Source organism: Chelon labrosus, assembly GCF_963514085.1.
Source record: "Chelon labrosus genome assembly, chromosome: 9".
Lineage (NCBI taxonomy): Eukaryota > Metazoa > Chordata > Actinopteri > Mugiliformes > Mugilidae > Chelon > Chelon labrosus.
The window spans coordinates 17,578,544-17,601,862 of NC_140359.1; the positions used below are offsets into that span (position 1 = coordinate 17,578,544).

The 23,319-nt window shown below is 41.4% G+C and overlaps 1 protein-coding gene across 2 annotated transcripts; it reads left to right on the plus strand.

Annotated features, from left to right (window-relative positions):
- Positions 1-157: 157 nt before the first annotated feature.
- agtpbp1 (ATP/GTP binding carboxypeptidase 1) lies at positions 158-23,319 on the plus strand. Of its 2 annotated transcripts, none has more exons than XM_084550924.1 (26): positions 158-291; positions 1,705-1,763; positions 2,847-2,977; positions 6,572-6,639; positions 7,089-7,152; positions 7,426-7,572; positions 8,110-8,241; positions 8,421-8,514; positions 8,683-8,720; positions 9,049-9,257; positions 9,353-9,530; positions 10,553-10,647; positions 11,028-11,144; positions 11,395-12,194; positions 12,297-12,380; positions 12,537-12,626; positions 12,815-12,963; positions 13,135-13,222; positions 13,983-14,127; positions 14,599-14,749; positions 15,363-15,543; positions 15,768-15,897; positions 16,317-16,448; positions 17,125-17,301; positions 18,326-18,477; positions 21,079-23,319. In XM_084550924.1, the coding sequence occupies exons 2-26, from the start codon at positions 1,732-1,734 to the stop codon at positions 21,251-21,253; spliced, it is 3,759 nt and encodes a 1,252-aa protein (XP_084407050.1). In that variant the 5' UTR covers positions 158-291; positions 1,705-1,731; the 3' UTR covers positions 21,254-23,319. The 2 variants fall into 2 exon arrangements, with proteins under 2 accessions (XP_084407050.1, XP_084407051.1); XM_084550925.1 differs by having other exon boundaries at positions 21,082-23,319.

Here is a 23,319-nt window from a genome sequence, read left to right on the forward strand (position 1 = left end):
AATTTTGTGGCCAGTGTAGACACAGAGCTATTTTTAATGTTGTATTTAGACGGAAGTTTGCAGATTGCACCCATGAATAGCCTTTAATCGTCACCAGAGCTGCGCCCAAAACCCACACAGGTGAACTTAGCTACTCTCGCGTTACTCGGCGGCGGACCCTCTGACAGTTGGGTCCGCTCTCACAACAACATCATTTGGGCGTTTCAGTCATCGCTCAGAAACACAGTAGCTGTGCGGCTTATCTTGGAATTGGTCCGCCCTGAACGGCACAGCAGTTCCCTTTTCTTAAAGGTTAGTGAAATCGTCCATTTTGTAAGTATTTACCAGGCCTGATGCTTTTAGCTAACGCCGCCTGCTCTTTATTTAGCATTATTGTTAGCAAAATCCCCAGTTAGCTAGCCCGCGAGCGTTATAATGAGTGACCAGTCTAGCAGGTGCAACAGCCACCAGCTTCACTGTGGCTATCGAGCTTGGCATCTCGTAAAACCTGCCTTGCTTTGCTGTTTACCTGGCTAACAATAGACCCACACGACTGTGACACCCCCCTCGGGCTGGCCTGATGATAGTAGCGACCATGCCTCCTTAACGGATTTTTGGATCATGGGTTTGTGGAAGCAGGCTGCCCTGCAGGGTTATTTCGGCCATCTGTCAGGAGTAAGATGACCTCGATAACATGTCAGGCTTATGACTGCTTTAAAGAAAGCTTTTAATGTGTATGGTCTGACCTCTAGCTCTATATGTGCTCCCCCTCAGCGCATCTTAGATTATATCGTTATCTGCCTGTACCTGTCTGGTAAGAAAAGGGGGGTAGACTATTGCATTTTGAGCCTGCACGCTTGGAGAAGCCTGTCTGAGAGGACAAGGTTAGCTTAAAAGGTTAAAATTTTAGTTTTAATTGAAAAGGACATATTTCTTTTTTATTATATTGCTTCCAGTGTTTTTAATTGTTTGATGTGTCTTAACTATTTTGAAAGGTAGGTGCTGTTTATAGCTTGGCAGGAGTGATGACTGCTAGTTTAAGTCAGCATTGTTTATGACTCATCGTATCTCATCCCATAAATGCCACCCTGGGATAAATTAAAGGATTATTTAATCTTAAAAGGATTATCTTATCTCATCATAAAACACTTGGGGAAAACTCTGGAAGTCCAGTGCGGCTAATGCTGTGGTCCTGTGCTTGACTGTTTTAACGAATGATGCTGCAATATGTTTTGGCTCACTGTTTAATGTGATGCAGCCGAATGTAAATAATTATTGTTTTTCCAAGCCATGTGTTCAAATTACCTTGCCTGTGGCTCTTTTGTTTCTAGACATCTGAGATCTGCGGCATGTCTGGCTACCCCCTTTGTCATGTGTAAAATCAGTCAAGAGTTACCGTGTATCGTATAGTCGTTCTGCACCGGTACAGTCAATATGTGCTCGAAGGTTGTCTCGACACACACTGCAAAGCACGTCACTGGTTAGTTTTTACATGCATTAGTGGTTATGGGCAGTTTCGTTTCATAGTCAGCTGGTTTTGGCATACTGTAGTCGCGGGACAGACTACTGCCTGGGATTACAACAGAGGGTGTCCAGTGGGAACCCTCTCGGCACACGGGGCAAAGGTTGATTATGCCTGTTTCTAAATTTGTACAGAATGTTTATGCTGGTCCCTTTTATCGCCACCGGTCTTTACTTTTTGTTTTCTTTTCTCTTCTCTTGCAGACGACATGAATTGTTGACGCGGTAAAAATGAACAAACCCAAAATGGCCACAGAAAAAGGGTGAGTTACTTTATTCTTCATTGCAAATACATGTAATTTCACACGCAAACACATGTGGGGACTGTGACATTTGTGAGTGTGTTTCTTTGTAGGAAACGTGCTCTGTCTCAGCCATCTGTTCACACCCAGTACTCTCTGTCTCGTTCAATAGGCTCTTACTATATATGTTGCAATTCTGCTGTTGCACCATTTTACCTTTTAACTCCCTTAGTACCGCGTTTGTCTCTGCTTTTTGTCTTCTTGTCACACTGTGTATGTGAGAGAGAGTGTGTTTGTGCAAGTGTGTGGTAGATAATTAGTTAGCCTTTCTAGAAACAACAATATTTATTTCATCCGAAAAAAAATTAAATAAATAATGCACAGGAAATATGCTTGGAAAAGCTTTTGTGTATTTGGCCTCATCAAGGCTGAATATGTCATCTATTTATTCTATTTAATTTGTATTCGTCTGTGCGACTTATGCATTGTGTTTGTTTAGGCTTCACCTCTATGTTTTACTTTGCCCGTTCTTGCATTACTTTTTCCACTCATTCTTTACATTTTTTCTTCTTTCTCTTGCACACACTTTCTCCATCTTGTCTTTCTCCCTCTCTCTCTCTCTTTATAAGGAAATATTGGAAAATTTGCTCCACTGGGTACGATCATTGTTGTGGTTCTCTCTCCAGTGCTGTTGCCGTACCGACAGCTGACCTCTAACCTTGTGTTTCCGACTGAGTGCCACTGAGTTAAAATTATAAGAGCACGATGGATCAGTGCTCCAAAAATAGTGGAGCATTTAACGACAGCTTTATGATAATGATAAATAAAGTGTAAAGTCAATGGGTTGGCAATTTTGTAATCGTGGGTACAGCTCTATATTTTGTATAAGGATGTTTATTTATTGATCGGCTGAGACATATTCGACTCGCTGCCATTTGCACAAATAAGGGGATGCTTGTTCCATTGTGTCACACTATTGTTATAAAATCAATCCATCACTCTCTTATAATTCTGGGCATGAGAGATCATCAGCTTATTATACATACATTACATCCCGTTGAAGACATCCTTCCTGAAGGTAAAAATGTGTTTGTGTATTTCCAGTGTTCCCAGTAACTCCAGGATACTGACGCTCCTGGGCCAACTGGAAAGAATGAACGGAGAGGCCATGGTGAGGGACGTTGAAACGGCGAGACAGGTCACGGCAAAAATCCTTCACCTCATACAGACACAGGGTGAGCGCATTTACAAGCGCACGCACACACACACAAAATATAGCATCTACTGCATTCAGACTAAATCAGCAGAGAAGACAAATATTGTTTCCATTTATTTATTTGTTCAAGGACCATGGGGCAGTATTTTGATAGTGATCTCACCTTAAAATGCGTCGCTGATGGTGTTTCAATCCTACATATTGTTTATGCTGTGTATTCATGTTATTATAAGTAGTGTTCCCAGCAATTTTCAAAAAGATAAGCTGTGTTCAAGGGAAAAGAACGAAGCATGTTTTTATATAAAATAGATTGACACATTTCTTGAGTGTGACACAGCACACCGCATACAGCCCTTCATGGTGTCAGATCAAATTGTGGATTCACGTTGCTGCTAGCTATGGACAGAGCCTGTAAAGTCCAGATAGTCTGCACGTAGATTATAATTAATTCATGATTATACCAAATGTATCAATTCGATGAGAAAATTGTAAATGACGCCTCTGATATAACCTCTAAGCAGAGATCAGTGCCAGATAAGCACTTCTTCCTAATACTATTCATTTTGAAACTTTTTCGGGTTCGCCCTGAAGCCAACAAAAGACATCATGAGCAATGCTCTGGAGCCACAGAAATACTTTCTTTTTCTACATGCCTGTGAACAAACGCGTAAAAAACGGGTTTAGTTCTCTTTTAAAATGCCTTGATCCAGAGCTTCAGTTCCCCAGATCAGGTCAGTTAATTAGTTAATTAAAACCCTGTTCGGTGCCTTTGCTGTGTAAACAGAGATGGGTTAGCGCAGAGGTAGTCAATGCGTGGATGGACTGATACGGTGTCTCTCAATCTCTGATTACTCTTTGAAATAAGAGCAGAGAAGAAGACCTCCCAGCAGAAGAGGAAGGCATTGTGCCACATCGCAATGTCGACCACAAAGAAACATGAGTGCGTCGCTCTTAGCTGGCAGCCTCCCTCTTGGATTAATAGAAATACCCATTGCAAAACAATTGTGTTGGTTTATTATCATATAGTTAATAAATGACTCTGTGAAACTAACACAGTTATAGCAGTTTCGATTTTTTTTTAATCTACGGAGAAGATTTTATAAGAATTTTTGATTTGATTCTTTGGTCACAGTTTCTCACATGTGACGATTTGCTGCGTTTCTCAGTTTTTCATCAATTCAAATGGCATACCTCTGTATTTAACGTGTTGATCGTACCAAACAGGCAATTTGAAGAAACGGTCTTGATCTCTTTTTAAACTCTTAATACGTTAAGTGCAAAGATATTCCATGCACTAATTAAACAATGTAAAGCTGATCTGTACCGTACTTGCCAAGAGTTGATACTTGCAGCCATTTACTTTTGGCTTTTTAATGGCTTTTTTTAATACTCATTTTTGCGTGAAAATGTGCCGTGAAGTGAAGAATTGTGCTGAATCATTATTTTTACAGCTGCTGGCACATTTTGAACGTACTTTGAACTTCTTCTCTCTGACTTTTCTTGAATTTCATCTTTCTTTTTTTCGTAATTTGTTGTTTCCTCCCGGTTCAAAGGAAAGTCACAGTTAATCCATCATGACCGATGGGCACAGTGGGAAGGATTCTGTCTGTGGCCCTATCAATCATGGAATATCAGCTGTTCCTTTCTCATCTGTTGCTTGGCTGCCTTTTCCACTGTGCCTGCTGCCTCGACTGGAAATCTGTATGGGTGTGACGTTGGTTAGAGGGAAGTGAGGGGGGGTCTTTGACCCTGTTCACAGTAACTATACACCCCCAGCTGGACTTCGCTGTACTCTTGTCTCAAGTTCAGCGTCTTAGGGGCTTAGGAGGCTGTTGAGGTATACCATGTGAAAGAACAAGGGAGGGCATACCAGGAGTTGCAAGTGCCATAGGCATAAACTCGTTTATATTATGAAAAGATATTCAAAATAAAGCAAATAGGAGTTTGGTTAGATTTTGTAGAGAGTGAGTTAAATCGTGGAAGAAAGCAGTTTTTGTCTTGCATCTGTTGTCATAAATTTAGTGTATGTTTCCATTTAAGAGTAAACTACACCCACCACAACCCCCAAGCTCCACCCACTCTACATGAGGAGAGGTATCTTATAGAGCTGTCAGTTTTCTATGGGAGCAGCCTGCGGTTTAGTTTCTGGTCGCATGCATGGGAGGTGCAGATTACTAGGTTCTAAGTTAGTACATGGTTGAGGAGAAGGTTGGTCATCAAATTCTTTGATTAACAGGAGACCTAACGTTTTTGGATTCCCGTGGAATGTTTTTGGAAAACACGGCATCTTTTCACTTTTCATTTTGGTAAACGTTGAAACCTTTGTTATGAAATGGAGTACCGCTCCACTGGGAGATACTATAACTCTGGGGTCTCTTCATATTCACCAGGTAGGGTAATGAAAACATACTAAAACAGTCATGTTCTAATAACTGCAGTCATTAGAAAAGTCATAAATGACGGGATAAATTAAATTAAGTAGGAGATAAATTAAAATGCAACATTCAGTTTGTACACTAATTGTGTTAGACAGCTAATCTAAAAGTTGCATTATGTTTTTATAAGAAGAAACAGTTTTAAAAGCACCAGTTGTTTTTGAGGATTGGGGTGCACATGTCATTTTGTTTGGAAGGGCTTTAAAAAGTTTGGTATGACAGAAATGTGTGAAGAGATCACTGCTCTCCAAGGCACTAAAGTGTGCATGTGTGTGCATGCTCACATTCTCAGATATGCACATTGTCTGATATGTGTGTGTGTCCGTGCAGAATGTCAACACACACCACCGGTAATCCGCTCTATAATTCACATGCTTTCCACTGAGAGATCATAAGCCATGAAAGCTGCATACTTGCCACGATACATGTCCACATACTTGTGCACCTGCTGCTATGATGATGGGTGACAGCATGTGGTGCCAAACACACAAACTCCACATGTGCAAGATCATCACCTAGTGGCAGTCCTCCAGAAGATAATGCCAACTTTTCTCAACGCTCACTGCCATACAAGGAATCTAAGATCAGTGCAATATGTCAAACTTTTCCAGAAAATGATATCTGCTGTATTTATAGCCTTGTACAACCGGTTGCTGTTCATTTTCCAGAGGTCATTTCTAAAAGGTTAACAAACCTCAGTATCCGTTCCCTTCTCATGCCCTGTGTTTGTGTTTGGACAGTTTGTGTTCAGGAGAGGACCAATAATATGCCTCTTCAAAGCGGTGGGGAATTTGTCAGCTCCTAAATTACAGGACAAGCATGGAGTTTAAAGAGGTGGGGAGATGGACAAAGAGTAAAAGACAAGGGCGGGAGAGCACCGGTTGTAGCAAGACCTCCTAACCTTTTTCACGTCTTGTTGAGTCGGACAGTTTCTAAGAGAACAACACACGCTGTAAATGTGCTTTAATAATACATTACGTATTTGCTGTTAAGTGTATGAGGCCCTATTTAACTTTAAGTAACCCAGGGTAGTGGTTTTAAAACAGTCCAAGATAATTGTAAGTGGCATATATATAAACACAGCATAAAGAAAAACCTGCTATACTTAACAGATCCCCCATCCGTTGATTGGTAGAAATGTGCATTCATTACCATTGTTACTTTGCTGTGTGTTGCAGAGAAGAGTGGAAAAGAGGTCATGTCCAAAGGGTCCAGTGGCATGGAGGTCATCCTGGCTTCACTGGAGGTCAGCTCACTCATCAGCATAACTTACATCTCTATGTTTGACAAAGTGGTTTTTAATGAATGTAATTATTTATCTCAGTCGAACACTTAATGGAGCTTATTGAAGATGATATGCATCCTGAGAGACTGATCTCAGGGCAGAAATGTTATTTAACCACAACATACATACCTATTAATTTCTAAGATTTCTGTATGTACTTGTTAAAACATAGCACATTGTACGTACAGCACTTCGCTCCCTTTGAGACATTCTTCTCATTGATATTGTCGACGAGATGTTGGAGTTGGAGTCTTTGCAGTGGGATTAATTCAAGTGTCTGTATCAGTTTTGTCTGATCTTATCTGATGGATAACATCTAGTAGTTTAGCAAAAAGTGACGGAACACATTTCTACAGTTTACTATTGTAGATATACTGTTTCAACAAGTGTGCTATTTGTGACTTTGACAGAGCGCCAGGGATGTGCAGACTACTCTGAACATCCTGTGCATTCTCAGTGAGCTGCTGACCGTGGGTGAGTAGTTATTTCTTCTATTTTTTTCTCCCAAAACCAATGAGTTCCTCCCCTGATTACAACTTCATTTGTGGGTGTATACAAAGGGCGTAACATTTAAACGACACCGTTTAAAGTTTAAAGTATTCCATATTCTGAAGACTTAACAATTATATTTACCACTTTAACAAAGGTTTAAGTCGTATTAAATTATACATTCAGCAGTGATGGATAATACCAATGATTTTTCCAAGCGGTTCTAGTCCTGTCCTCATCTGTGATTTTCTGTCTTAGGCAAAGGTCGTAGGGTGGGAGTATTTGTGTCCAAAGGAGGAACAGGAATATTATTCCAGATTCTGATCACTGCCAGTAAAGAGCTGCCTCCCAGCGAGGAACTCATGCTGCAGGTTCACTCACTGCTGGCCAAGGTTGGCCCTAAAGGTATGCTTAATGCTCAAACTACACCAATACACAAACTCAATGAGAAACTAATACTTGTTTTCTAAACATTTAGCAGGATTGTGTCATGTTTGCCTCTTTCCTCCAATTTGAAGTTATTCTTTGTTAAATTTCACACCTCATCTGTGCTCGAGTCCTGTAGATTTTCCTTGAAAACAAATTAAACTTGTGTTTGCAGTTGAACTGATTTCTTTCATAACACAAATATTATTTTAAAAGTATGTTTAGCTGTATATTATTCACATCTTTGCACGCAGACTTCTTCTTCACAGCCTTTGCTGGCATATTGCTTAATTTCTTGGCTCAGTGGGACCACCTGCAGATCCGTGAAATAGCTTGAAACCATTAGCAGGATGTGAAATCCCACCGCCCACGGTGGGACACATGCATTAAATGTGACACCAGTAAATCAGGGACTTAATTATAATTCCAAAAGGTTACTGACAACAAAACAATACTGAAAATATATCTTGTTTTTTTTATTTCTGCATATTAATATTGCTCCTTTTGTGTGTTCAGACAAAACGTTTGGAGTGAAGGCGCGCTTGAGTGGAGCTCTGAACGTCACTGTCAGCTTAATGAGACAGAACCTACAGAATACCAAACTGCTTCTGCCCTGCCTGCAGGTTCTCAGGGTTTACTCTACCAACTGTAAGTAACTTCAAACTTTTAATTACACTTATCGCAGACTCTTGTGGAGAGAAAAAACACCACTGAACCTGACAGCAAAACTGATCAAACACCTCTAAAGACTTGTATTGTGAACTATTTAGTTGTAATTTAATGTTTTTCCCTGATATCGTGTCACTTTTGTGTCTGTTTATGTGAAGCGGTGAATGCTATTTCTCTGGGAAAGAATGGAGTGGTGGAACTTATGTTCAAGATTGTCGCACCATACAGCAAGAAGAACACCAGCCTACTCAAGTGAGTGTCTGTCTCTGTTATTTAACCGGCATGACTGCAGTGTTATAACCAACCAGTGACAACCACAGGCTACATCTCCTTGACCTCCCCCTGACAGAGTTTTTTTAACATCTGTCACTGATGTTTGACAGACCATTTAACACATTTGCCTTGTTTCTAAATCAACAGGGTAGCTCTGGACGCACTGGGAGCACTGCTCAAATCCAGTGAGTAATTTGCTTCGCAGCATTTACTTTTGACTCTTCGGTAGCTTAGGGATCTTGAACTAGTGCTTGTGCACATGCAGTGTAGTTCCCTTCCACCCTCTGTAACCTCCATCTTCATCTGTCCTTAGCTGATTCTCTGTTCTGCTCTGAAATACTGTAACTGGTCATTCAATGTGGAAGTTAGGTAACCCCCATCTTTTCCCTATATTCTGTAAAATCTTTCCTGGTTTTGTTTTCACTCACCATGCATTTATTCATTCCATCGCACTGTTGTAAAAGCTGCACGTACAAATGCTTTCTCTGCTTCTTTTTCTACTTCCCTGTGCAGAGACAAATGCTCGCCGTGCAGTGGATGGCGACCATGTGCCTGTCCTACTTGCTCTGTACCTGGATTGGCATCGCAATGACACGAGGCATCGCCATATGCTGATACGTAAAGGCCTGCTGGTCTGCCTCAAGAACATTACCAACATCAAGCTCGGCAGAAAGGCCTTCATAGAGGCTGACGGCATGAGGATCCTCTACAACTCCTCCACCGTGAGTGAGAAACACGCGTGACTTAACTGCTGTACATACAGACACACACACTGAATCTCAGTCACTGTATACTTTCTGTGTGCTTTTGTTTCTAGGAGTGTCTCCCCGTGCGGACTCTAGATCCTCTGGTCAACATTTCAAGTCTTATCATGAGGAAGTGTTTTCCTAAGAACCGCCTGCCTCTTCCTACAATCAAGTCGGCCTTCCACTACCACCTGCCACATGTACCTGCTGCAGGGCCTGTGGCACAGCTGTACAGCCAGCCTCCTGGTGGTGAGAGCACAAGGCCACACTCACACAAAGGTCACTGGAGTGGGCTACCACCTACCACCTAATCACAGTGTATGCACACAGCTTTCATCCATGATTCTACAGTACAGGTACACACACTCTTTTATCACAGTCTTTGCTGGTAGGTAAAATCCTTCACACTACACAGACACACAAATAAGACTTACATCCCTGGACCAACTAAATGGTTTACGGCAACAGTCTTGACACTGCTGCACACAATGTGCCTTACAGGAAGAACGAGTCTTCAGCTCAGCAACAAGCCCTTAAAGAAGGGTAAGACGTACGTAATCCTACGATTACACAGATTCATTCACTGTTGCTTTCTTGTTCACCTCACATGTTCACAAAACTAACACATGCCATGTGTTAGTATTATAGATGCACATTGCATAACGCTTGCTTGCTCACTAGTAGATGTAGAGTACATACTTGCATTATACTCAGCTAATTTGCTACATGTAGTGTCTACAGGCTGCCTGGTGAAGCATTTGAGCACCTTTCCTCTTCCCTAGAAGTATTCATAATGTTTGAATCATGAATATAAGTATCCACACAGGTGAGATGTTTTTAATACAGAATCAAAGAGGAACTCCATTAAACCAGTGATGCACATTTCAAAGTACTCATTGACTCACTGGTAATCCAGTATCTGACTCTAGGTTGTCAAGATATTCCCAAATACATGCCGGTGACATCTGCAGCCCAGCCATGGAGAATACTGTAAGATTTGTCGTTAGACCGCCGGCTCATTTTGAAGAAACATGCTCAGAATTTCTACTTCTCCTTGCCCACTCATCTCTCGGTCATGGCTGCTCACATCTTTCTGTTAACATTATCTCTGTTTGTGGCAAAGCAATGACCGTCATTGCCAAAAATCATCAACCAGTCTGGTTGCGTGCCAGATGCACATGTAGGAAGATAATAAACCCTCAGCTTGGGTGGAGACAAAAAATACAGATAATACAGAAAATAACTTCTGTGTTTGTGTGTGTTGTGTCCAGTGGATGACGTGGTGGATGAAAGTGACGACAACGAAGAGACAGAAGTCGACACGGATACTGAGAATGAAGAGGACGAGAAGGATAATTGTGCCGCGGTAATACTCAGCGCTCTCATGAACCGCATTTCACATGATTTTGTCTTGAGCTTACTGTTCAGCTGTTTCCTCTGTATTATTGTGGTATTAATTATGATTAAACTATACATTGTGAATTAGCTAATACTAAAATTACTCTATTATTGATATTTGCACTTGTGTAAATTTCCAGCAGGGGGCAGTCACAACCTACCTGCCACAACTTAACAAAATAAGTGGGTTTTCTCAAACCTTGACTTTTATTTCCTCATCATATGCAGTTCTTTTGTTACTTGCTTTCTCTACCTCGTAATAATGGGTGAGAATTTGATTTGACTGTCCAAATGCTAGTACATAACAGGCAATCTGAAGCTTTTCTTTTCTTGTGTCCTGCCATTCAGAATGATGACATAGAAACAGACCTAAACAAGCTACATCCCAAAAAGTGCCCTAGCCGTCCATTGGAGGAGTTGAGAGTCTATGAGAAATTCTTCCTGGAGCTATCTGAGGACTTTCAGGTCAGTGTATTCTACAGGACTACTTGTTCTTCTTGTCACTTAATAACTCTGACAGTATGTTTGGGGTCATTGTCAAGCAGGAATAGGGCATTTTAACAGGCTGAAGCATTTACACTACTGCAGCAATTTGACAATATTTGGCAGTAAATTGAGAGTTTCAGGTATTTTGTAATTGTAAAACCTTTTTTGTAGCCTAGAAAAATTAATGACATACTGAGTGAACTGTCTATGACTTCTGTTGTTCCTACAGGGGCACAACTTTCAATGCTCGAAGAGTGCCTCTACAACAACTTCATCAGCATCCTTCTCTTCATCATCAACTTCGACTCGATCCACTCGGCCAATCAAAGTGCCCACAGCTCAAGCCCTGTCCCCGAAGCATGCCCCAGTACCAAGTTCCCAAGAAGAGGACAGCTCCATCCAAGGACAGCCAGCTCCCTCTGCTCCTGCCCCCACTGCTTCTCTAACATCTCTAGAACTGGACACGATCCACCTCACCAAGGACCAAGAAAAAAAAGAGGAGGCACACATTCCTACTCCAGATGGGCATATGACCTCGCCCTCCTGTACCAAGCCTCCGTCTCAAGGGCAGATAGAACAGGAAATAGCACATTCGTTGGAATGTGTCGCTCTAGAAGAGGAGCGGGCTCTGAACGCAGGAGAGGGATTAAAAGGAGTCAAACAAGAAGAGTCTCCAGTCAACGCTACGAGGCACATTCAGTCTCCTTTGCTTTTGGGTGGTATCGCTACACGTCGTGGTGGAGGAGGAGGAGGAGGAGGTGGAGGAGGAGGAGGAGGAGGAGGAGGCAGCAACTGGGGTTCAGATTGTGGCTCAGAGGGAGCTGAAGATGAGGGAGGGGAAGGAGCAGTCCTGGAGGTGCCGGACACGGCCCTCCTCCTCCCGCTGCACGACCCCGACCTTTACGTGGAGATGGTGAAGGGGACACGGTCTGTCCCAAAGTACGCTGAAGTGGCTTACCCAGACTACTTTGGCCATGTAGCGCAAATAACTAGTGAACCCCTTCTGGAGAGAGCTTATGGTGTACAGAGGTGAGCATAAAATCTGAGGTATAACCCTGAGGTACAAAAAAAATATTTGTATGTGTGTTCATTACATTAACCATGAGTTTCTTTGTGGGTCTAATCCTGCAGGTCTAAGATATTCCAGGACATTGAGAGGTTGATTCATCCCAATGATATTGTGGATAAAGTAGTTTATGACCTGGACCTTCCTAAGTGAGTTCCTTCTACTTTAAATCATTACATCACAGTCCTCCTTTTCCCCATAATGTTGAGAGCTGTAACATTCATTTCCTCATCCATATATTTAAAAGAGAATGACTTGTAAGCACATCATGTGTCCTTCCTTTGTCTCCTTCTTTTATGTTTCAGTTGTCCTGTGATTGAAGACAGTGGCGAATCACTGAAGTTCAACTCGCAGTTTGAGTCTGGTAACCTCAGGAAGGCAGTCCAAGTTAGAAAGTAAGTATTTATTGTTGGAGTATAGCTGCTATATTGGAGAGGTTAATAGATACACAGTTAGTTATACTGATTCATTTAAAGCATTTTATCACATTAATGATATCTAAAACTATGCCCAAAGATGTATCAAATGAGTGTTGATGGCGTCTGGGTCTGTGTTTACAGTTTGTCTTGTGGTATTTCTCCAGACACGAGTATGACCTTGTGCTGAACTCAGACATCAACAGTAATCACCACCACCAGTGGTTTTACTTTGAAGTGAGTGGCATGCGTGTTGGGACTAACTACCGCTTCAACATCATCAACTGTGAGAAGTCAAACAGCCAGTTCAACTACGGTGAGATGCAAAGCCACATCCAGATAAACATATAGTGACCCTCTGATGTACAGAAGATTTTTATAAATATGACATTAACATAAATCTAAAAGGTTGTTACAAAAAATAAACGGTAGCATCAGAAAAAAACAACTAACGTGTGTTTGTGGTTGTCTGTGTTCGTGCCTACAGGCATGCAGGTGTTGATGTACTCTGTGCAGGAGGCAATCAGTGGCAGGCCTCGCTGGGTCAGAACAGGAACAGACATCTGTTACTATAAGTAGGTACACACAGAATCCAGTGGATCGGGGGATACATACATTGACGGAAAGTCCAAAGCTTTCAGTCTGTATTACAGTTGCATGTGTCAGGATCACAGTTTTCATCCAGCATAGGGAATTATATACCTCTATACATTTTACAAAGCTCTAAAGCTCACTCCTGCTCCTGTAAAGCTGTAGTATTAGTACTAGTATTAATCATTAATGCAACATTTCGGAACACTTTCTTTTCTTACCCATTCTTTCTTGACACAAAGTTAAAGGAATACACCGATCAGGCATCTGCATCCTGCTGGGGATGGCTGCTGCCATCAAGGAGTGTCATTGCTATGGGGTGGGGGTGCCTGGTCTGGTCTAGGTGGGTGGTACATGTTTAAGTAACATCCACGCGAATGCCAGGTCCAAAACCTTCCCAGCAGAACATTGTATTGTCACAAGACGGTCAATGTTATTCACTTCTCCTGTCAGTGGTTTTAATGTTGTGGCTGATCGGCCTATATTATGTTACTCACAGTAGCCATTTTTATCAGATCACCTGAACAATGCATTTCAGTTCAAATTTAGCTTCTTCTTCTATAAAGTCAATTTTTACGATGCTTATAATGTCACAACTTTATAAACTAGACAAAGGTGACGGCAGAGGTGTTGGATTTTGTTGGAATAGATTATAAAAGTAAACCAAATAAAGTTCCATTCATTAGATCTGTTATGGGTGCCAGTATATACTTCAGCTCGTTAACTGTTCCCTCTTCTCCCTAGGAACCACTTTGCGAGGAGTTCCATTGCTGCTGGTGGTCTGAAAGGAAAGTCGTATTATACACTGACCTTCACCATAAACTTCAGCCATAAGGATGACGTCTGCTACTTTGCCTATCATTACCCTTATACATACTCCACACTTAAGGTAGTATTACAGTACCAGTATTTACTGTTATTCTGTGACCTCCCCTCTAATTCTGCTAAAACGTCACATATCATCATGCCCTTATCATTTTATTATGTTCAGAATGTTGAACTGTTTGTTGGCATGCGTTCATACAGTTATAATTATAACTTTATTCTGATGCTGCTGAACAGTTAATGCGCCTACCTCTTGATAGATTCTGTTGTTTTGTTTCCACAGTTTTGTCATTTGTTCATCCTTGAAACCTGAGCTCAAATAACTGCTGCACTCTAAAAGCACTGTACGCTGAGTATGTCAATAGCTTTATAGTTTAAAGCGATTTTGGATTGCGGAAGTAGCAACAGAAGAAGTCCAATCAGAGTCACGTGATTACAAGGGGTCTAATTAATGGCTATTAAGGAAGTGAAATGGAAGTTGTGCTTGTGCTTAATAAGGGAAAAATAAAAACTCTTATTTTGTCATTGCATGCAGATGCACTTGTCCAAACTGGAGGCTTTGAGGACACCTCAGATCTACCTGAGACAAGACGTACTGTGTGAAACCTTAGGGGGAAACCCCTGCCCCCTTCTTACCATCACTGCCATGCCAGAGTCCAACTCCAACTATCATATCTGTCAGTTCAGTAAGTAAATTCATTCTGTGTACATGCATCTCGTCATTTACCCACAAACACATTATCTCACTTAGAAATGTAAATCAAAATAAACTGAATGATACGTTCTCTTAGTTGTACTGGCGTCAAAGGTTTGTCCAGGTGAAATAAACTAAATTCAAATTCAAATTGAGTCCTGAAAGATTGTTTTAGCTGGGGACAGTCCGTGTAACAGAGTAACCAAACATTAAAGGTCTCACTTATTTTAGTTTTCATCAGCATCACTGACTTCTCCAGTAAATGTTTCTCTTTCAGGCTCAGTAGTAAGTGGATGTTTGGTCTCCTTTAGATTATGTTGTCACAGTGAAGCTGTCATTAGTTAGTAAAGCTTCTCTGGGCCCTAAAAAAAAGATGAAACTCTAATAACTGGCAGAAACGCTCCTTTCAGATGAATAATACAACATGAGAACAGCCTTGAGGTATCCACGCATGGCATTATTTCCCAAATAGGTTTTAGTCCACTGTTGTTCAGTGATGCTGTTTCTCAACTGTGAAAAACTTTAAATTGAAAAATCTTTTTTTTTTCTTCCTCAATCCATCTCACTGTGTTTGTGCCGTGCTCTCCCTCCTTCTCCTTCTTCAGGGAATCGTCCATTGATCTTCTTATCGGCCAGAGTGCACCCTGGAGAAACCAATGCCAGCTGGGTAATGAAGGGCACGCTGGAGTTCCTGATGAGTGCCAGTCCGCAGGCAGCCAGCCTGAGGGAGGCCTACATCTTCAAGATAGTCCCCATGCTCAACCCTGATGGAGTTGTAAATGGAAAGTGAGTAAAAAAGAGCTGGAACGCAATTAACACACTCACAACTGTCATGTATACACACTAAAGGCACACACAGCTGCTGAACCTGGCTCTGTGCGATGGTCACAGCTTTATTTATATTAACGCACATAAAAATCTTGTCTTAAAGAATTCTCTAGCTGTTGCTCTGTTGTCCTCCACTCTTTATCCTTCCCCCTTTTCCTTCCGCCATCTCCTTCCTGCTGTAGTCATCGTTGTTCTCTGAGTGGAGAGGATTTAAATCGCCAGTGGCAGAATCCCAATCCTGAGCTCCACCCTACCATCTACCACACTAAGAGCCTGCTGCAGTACCTTGCACACATACAAAAGGCACCACTGGTATGACCTCTAATTAACTGAACTTAAATTACTTTGGGGGCATTTTGCACTTTGCAGCGTTATTTTTCTCTAACTTCTTGTTCATAAGCTCAGCTGCACATCCTGTTTGCCGCACGTCCACTAAATTTAACATAAGCAGATCGTTAATGCGGTTACCATAAACTGCAACTTTGAGTTCAAATACATCTATGATTTACTCAGACGAATGTTACCAGTCATGACACCAGTTTGTCATTTATTTACAGCAATTGACAGTTTTGTGTTTATTATTTTTCAAACAATTTTTTCTTTACTACTTGGGGACCAGTGTATTAAATACATAAAAACCATGCATTATACATCCTACACTCCTTCTTCTCTCTGCTTCCTTTCTATATATACACACACATGTGTATTTGTGTGTTTGCATCAATGCACAGGTGTTTTGCGACTACCACGGTCATTCCAGAAAGAAGAACGTGTTCATGTACGGCTGCAGCGTGAAGGAGACCGTCTGGCAGTCCAATATTAGAGCGACGTCGACTGACTTGCAGGAGGACCTTGGATATCGGGTGAACGCCCACACACATGCACACACACAAACCATACGCACAACGCTGCAGAAGAAGCAACATAGTTTAGTGCGTTACCTCTCTGTGAATTCCTTTCTGTTTCCCGATCAGATCGCCTTTATTAAGTTATCCTTTAATTCCTTTAATATAAGGTATCAGGTAGCTTAAATTCACAGCAAGTCTGTGCAGCACAGTGTATCAACTGGCGTGCAATTACAGTCTCAATCTTTTGGATTTTCTCGTTCTGTTTAGTGTGATTCCCCAATCTATATACATACGTAGTGATACCTCATCTGTTTGCCATCTCTTACTGCAAATACACTCGGTTTCCTCTTACTCTGCAGGGGTAAAGTCCTCTTTTTGCTTCATTCACCAGTCAAAGCGGTCAGGCCAAGATCAGTTTGTTGTTCTTCCCTGCATTTGGGAATGCAAATATACATTTCACTGAGCAGAATGCTAATAAAGAAGCCAATGCAGTACAGAGATTTCTAGTAGACATGAAGCTTTAGGTTACAAACCACCACCATTTTGCAGCGCTCCGTATTGTTTTGCAGAAAAGCCTGTCTCAGCTGGACATAGTTATGTAGTTATCATCTTCCCCCTGACACCAACCCGCACACACACCCCCACACAAAAACATTCAGACATCTTCAATATTTTTATGTCGGTTTTACAGGAGCTTCCTAAGATCCTGTCCCAGATTGCTCCGGCCTTCAGCATGGGTAGCTGCAGTTTCGTTGTGGAGCGCTCCAAGGAGTCAACCGCCCGTGTGGTTGTGTGGAGAGAGATCGGAGTACAACGCAGCTACACCATGGAGAGCACCCTCTGTGGCTGTGACCAAGGCATATATAAGGTACTTTAAGGTCATATTTGTTTATTGGGTCTTGACCCATAAAAGACAATGCAGTTTATAACAATAAACCTACAATTAGGTCTTCCCTTTGTATTTCTGATCATTGTTTTTTTTCTTTATGAATTATATGGTGAATTAATTTATATTTCTTTGGTTTCCTGTAAGTGAGAGGGAGGTTCCCATAAATCTCCAAATGTCCAGCAGGTGGAGCTGTGGTACCCTTTTCCACTTTCTCTTTGCTTTTATCTCTGTCCTTTCTCCTCCATCCCTTTTGGCTGTGTTTCTACCCTTTCTCCTTTCTACCCATGACTTTCTATTCTAGCTGATTTCCTTCCTACTGAATTCTGCCAATGTCAACATCTAACACATGCAGACTCCTGGGAAGCCATTTTGGAGCTGATTAGCGCCCCCACTGGTTTGTGTGAAAGTATTTGCCCAGATGTGTGGGAACTAATGTCTGCTGAACTGTGGCTGGATATCTCTGCGGTCAGGACAAGTTAACATTTGAACTGTTACGGAAGAAAGTTTTTTTTGGTTGAGTTGGGGAATAGATTTGTACGTCTCTGAGTGTGTGTGTGTGTGTGTGTTTGGGGGGGGGGGTGTGTGAGTGTGTGAGTGTGTGAGTGTGTGTGTGTCTTTTAAGTAAGTCTCAAGTTGTAGGATCTAACAGTGCTGTGCAAATGTTACCTGGATTGCAGTGGGTACATATCCCTTTGAATATTTGCTTCCTGGAAATGAAATGAATTAGCATGTTTTTACATGAAAAGTTTTCCCACCAACTGCTTTGCAGCATTGAGAATTGGAGCGTTTGAAGATGGACAATGGCTTCATCCCCAGGCTCCAGAGCAGCTGTAAAAACCCACAGCAGCAGAGTTAAAGCAGAGTTCAGTTCGACCTTCACAGTTCTTTTGAATGTCTCTCTGTATATTTGGAAATCCATGCAAGTTTGTGCGTCTTGTGTGTGGGTTTTTTTTCCTGGTGAACATATTAGTTTTCAGTTCTTTGATATACTTGTCGTCTCCAGGGTCTTCATCTTGGCACTGAAGAGCTGGAGGAGATGGGAGCTCAGTTCTGTGTGGCCTTGCTGAGGCTGAAGAGGCTGACCGCTCTCCGCAACCACCAACACCTGCTGGATTTGGAAAGCGATATTATTGGGACACACTCTAAAGTGGTCAGGTCAGTAATATGAAACAAGCTGTAAAGACGGCCATACCATACATAAGCTATGCACTGCTAATGAATGCAGTCTGTAATTTTACTGCAATAAAACGGCAGATTGAAACAACTGATTCACAAACCTTTCTTTTTCAGAAATATATTAGCAGCATTGTAAACGCATTATTGTTAACCTCATTCAACCAAGATATCTGAAAGACATAATGTTTGCTGTTTCTAAAAGAAAAACAGTAAAATATTCTTTTACCTTTTTTATCATTATTATCTGGACAAAACATGCTCATTACTGCCAAACACGTCCCCCCCCCCCCATGGCACTGATACTCAACAGTGTGACTGTCACTCTGGCTCTCCACTGAAGCACTACTTGAGAAACAAATGAAGGCCTGCATTTATGCAAGGCTGCCCTGAGCATCGTTGAAATTCTATCAATGATCTTGTGTGATGAAAATAATGAAGTGAGAGGGGAACGGGTATGAATAATTGCAGTGGGATTTTTTTTTCCCCCTCTAAGAAGTAGCATAAAACTAAGATAAAACATCAGAGATGTCAGTGTAGCCTGCATATCTGCATAGTTTTGTGTCAGAGTGTGTCTTCATCCACTTTAGTGTCAGTGCTTTCAAGGGATGGCAGCGATACGTCCTTCGTTCAGCTGTAAGATAAATGATAATGTCACCAGTCCTATTTGTACCTCTTGTCACAACATGTTTGCTCTGTACAGGAGTATCAGCAGTTTAATAATTGGTTCTCACTGATGATTTTCTCCTTTTCTATATTTTATCGTTTGGATAAAAGGTCCTTAATTCAATTCTGAGCAATTACCATAGATGTTTTAGATTATGTTCTGCCATTTTATAGTCTAAACCGTTTATTAATAAATAAGATCATAGATTATTCTGACCTGAAATGAATTGCTACTGACAGTCCTATTTGAAATATACACTTTTGTTTAAACTATACAAATGCTGAAGACTTTTTTTGTTAAAGTGGCTATGGTATGTTTTTTGTTCTTAATACATAGAGAGTACGGGTTAAAAGATAAATGTAGTCTTCCTGCTAAACCTAGGATCCGTGCCTGCATACAGATTCATTCAAAAATGGCAGATGCACTGAAGTCTTCATCTATATTTTAAGAAATGACATCAGACCTCAGTGAGTCAGCACAACTCTTCCTCATCCTAAAAAAAACAAAAAAAAAAAAAAAACACCACATACCATCTAATCACCTTCACTGAAATAACCAGTTTAGAAATATGAGGTTTGCGCAGATTAGATTTAGACTGTGGTTACCTCAGCAGTGTCAATGAATTATTAAACTTGGTTAAACCCAAGCTGTGACCACAAGCGTTATCTGAAGTTTAAAACGCCAGCGTCGTCTTCTCCAAAGATTTGTTAAAGCAGTTGAGTCGGAAGAACGGCTTTATACCCGAAACCACTTAATGTTTACGTCTCTTTCTCTCTGCCTCTCCCAGCCTCTCTTTCTCTCTCTCTTACTAACCTACTCTACTCTCATATTGATATATTCATTCATCATTTATGTGTCTGATCATTAAGGGACTCCAGAAGTGTTCTGGTTCTTGTGTATGTGTGTGTTTGCGCGAGTACCCCTTGGGATTGCTAGCTCTCATCCTGGATTTATGGTTTTATGCACGGGGCTTGGTATGGTACCACTTACCATTTGAGAGGTCATCATAACAATGATATTCTGGCCATTGGGAGGCGTCTGCAAATAACCGGGTGTCTCGGAGTGTGTAAATGGATGAAACGGTCACGGGGGTTGTTTTTGTGTTAGTTTCAGGAAGACAAAAAGATTTTGAAGACACGGAGGTAATCGGAGAAATGACGTTCATATATATTTATCGGTATATTAAGAGGGGCTGTGTGTGGATACAGAAAATCTAACTCCAAGAAAGGAAAAAATGGGTTTCTGTAATGGCCAATAATGGCTGACACACAACTTTCATTATCTGTTCGGACAACACGATGCCCATCCACATCATTACGCACGAACACACGCACACGCGCACGGACATTTACTGTACAAATACTGACGCACAATTTCTCTGTATCTCTGCCTCTCTCATGCACTCACACTCTGGCGAGCTTGGTGGGAGATCATTGTCTGAGCCCCCTGATCGACTGTCTCCCTGGGATCACATTTCAGACCATTAACACCATTAAAAACCCACTAAAGCCACTAAAACCTCAAAGAACCAGCAACCATTTAACCATTAAGACCCATAGGGAAAAAAAAGCAAAGAAAAAAACAGCCTCACTGGTCCGAGCACACAAGCAGCATTAGTTAACAGCTTTTATTTTGTTGTCATTTAACATTTTCAACAATTACGTATTTTAATTTACTATTATTATTATTATTATATCTATTATTTAAAGCTCCATGTGTCACGGGCCATCAGGTGAAAACCTTCCACATTTTTGATCGATCACTCGAGTCAGTTTTCAAGCAAAAATGCTAAAGAATGGGCCTCATAAAACAAAATTTGCAAGGACAGCCTGTGATAGTCTATTCATTTACTTACAGTGAAATGTCCATTATATCTGACATCTGGAAGCTCTTTTTTTTTTTATCTTGTTATACAGCAGCTGCCCCACCACCTATCTGATGGATGAGGATGAGCCACCCTGTCTGGAGCCGATAGACTACAGCGCAGAAAGCAACGACGAGGACGCGGAGCCCGAGAACGGAGGCGAAATCTACGAGAACCCCGATCACCTCGAACATTTGTCAGACTCAGAGAGTAATCACAGGGACTAGAGCTGAGGCGCTCATCGCCTCTAAAGCTGGCAGTTTGAGCTTGTAATCAGCCAGTGCCTGGGTTGTTAGCGGATCTAAACTATATAGAAAATATCTGACAGGAGATAAAAGTCAAAACCCACACTTATCTTAAATGTACACCTATTGTAAAGACACTTGACACATGGTACGCAGGCACCACACAGGTGCTCTTACCCTAGTGCAGCCGACGCGTTGCTCCCGAAGCCACGCTAAGAATCAGGATGGCTTCTAATGAATGTTTTCACCTTTCGCCACCATATTATAACCTTACTGAACTGCAAGCCTTGACCTTTAGACACCATATAGCCTCTGAGATTCACATATCGCTACCCAAAACTGCAAACACCATACACCGTCGATGATGGGACTTGAACACTGGTCCACTCACTCATTTTTCCTCAGCCAATCTTACAGTTAAGCTCCTCTACAAGGCTGTGGTAGTATTATAGAGCCAGTGGCATGTGTAGTTTTCTGAAAACCCTCTCACTTGTGACACTGTGTTTGAGGAAAGCACTCCTCCAGGTGATTGTGGGTAACTGGATCTACTCCAGCTTAGAGATCCAACCAATCTGCCTTCTTATTTCCTTTCCTTCCTCGCCCTGTCTTACCCTGCACTTTACTCCTTCAGCTGGTTTAGGCCCTCCTTCCTTCCTTCCTTCCTGCTTTCTTTTTTTCTTTCTGACAAGCCAAGTATCAGTGCTTAAAAGGGACACATGGATGACCAAACAGCTATCATATCTTAACATCACAAGTGTCTCATGCAGGAAAAAAAAAACAACCTCAGATGCAACTGCACTTGAGCTGCGACCTCACTCTCTCCCCTCTGTAACCCCTCCCCGTTCAACCACAGTGCACATGGTCGGATCACCCGTGTGTGTGTGTGTGTGTGTGTGTGTGCTGTTTGCCTTGCTTTATCCAAAACTGAAACTATTTATATCACACAAGTGTAGAATGTCAATGTCTTTACGAAGACAAACCTTGTAAAATACATGAAACGCACATGTAACTAACACTGGTTGGGTTTGAGTTCCTACGTCACGCGCAGCAGTAAAACATTTAGATGGAATGTATAATGTCCACATGCACTGTTGGTCTGTTTGTTTTGTTTGTAATAGTATTATACAGTAGCAGTGAACAAGACGCATGAGCTGCAGAGAGCAGGAAACCCTGTCGCACTTTGGGCAAACTCTATACATGCAAAATAAAGATAAATAAACCGAGAGGGGAAAAAAAATAAAAACTTGTTATGTCACAGTTTGCAAACCTCAACTTCAGTCACCTCATTAGTTTGACCGTCTCTGAGCCCAGCCCAAAGCTTGTGGTAACGTTGCTGTAATGTTTTAAAGATTAGACTGGAATTCAGTTTCCTTTTTATCCTTTCCTCCTCTGTGTACGTTTTGTGGATTTGCTTAGGACAGACCCATAAAAACAGATGGTGCTGTGTACGAAGTATAAAATAGTTTTTTGTTTTTTTTTCCATGCAGATGTATGTTTCAGTTACATTTGTACAAATAGCTAAAGCATGGCTAATTTTTATTTTTTTTTTAATTTATTAAGTATTATTTCTAGTTTGCATCCTGTATGTATATGAGTTATTTTCAGCGTGTGAGTGCATGATCTGTGAGTGTGTATGTGTGTGTGCGCGTGCAGGAGTTTAAGTTATTCCATTATTCAGCTCGGCTAATGCTCTTAAAGTGTGTTTCTTCTTTCAATTTGATTATTCACTCTCACTGTCCTTCACTCCTCCCCCAATCACTCTACCCTCTCTCTCTCTCTTCTTCCTTCTAAAACCCTCTTTTTCTGTCTTTCACTTCGTTTTAAATGTTACTCATGAAACAAAGAGAGGTCATTTTTCTGTGTGTCAGAGATATACGTTGTGCAATATTGTGTTTTTCTTTTGTCTAGCGGTTTACGTCGACGCAGTGCTGGGCTACTTCTGTTACGTGTGTTTGGAGGTGAACAAGTGCAGATGGCAACTTATTTTAAGTTGATTGTGAAGCTACGAGTAAAGAGCTGGGAAATAAAATGTGGAAATGTTAAACTGC

Coding starts and splice junctions, on each gene's coding strand:
- agtpbp1 (XM_084550924.1), top strand. CDS start 1,732: ATGAACAAACCCAAAATGGCCACAGAAAAAGG. Junction 8,721..9,048: donor GGGAGCACTGCTCAAATCCA/GTGAGTAATTTG, acceptor TTCCCTGTGCAG/AGACAAATGCTCGCCGTGCA. Junction 14,128..14,598: donor ATACATACTCCACACTTAAG/GTAGTATTACAG, acceptor CATTGCATGCAG/ATGCACTTGTCCAAACTGGA.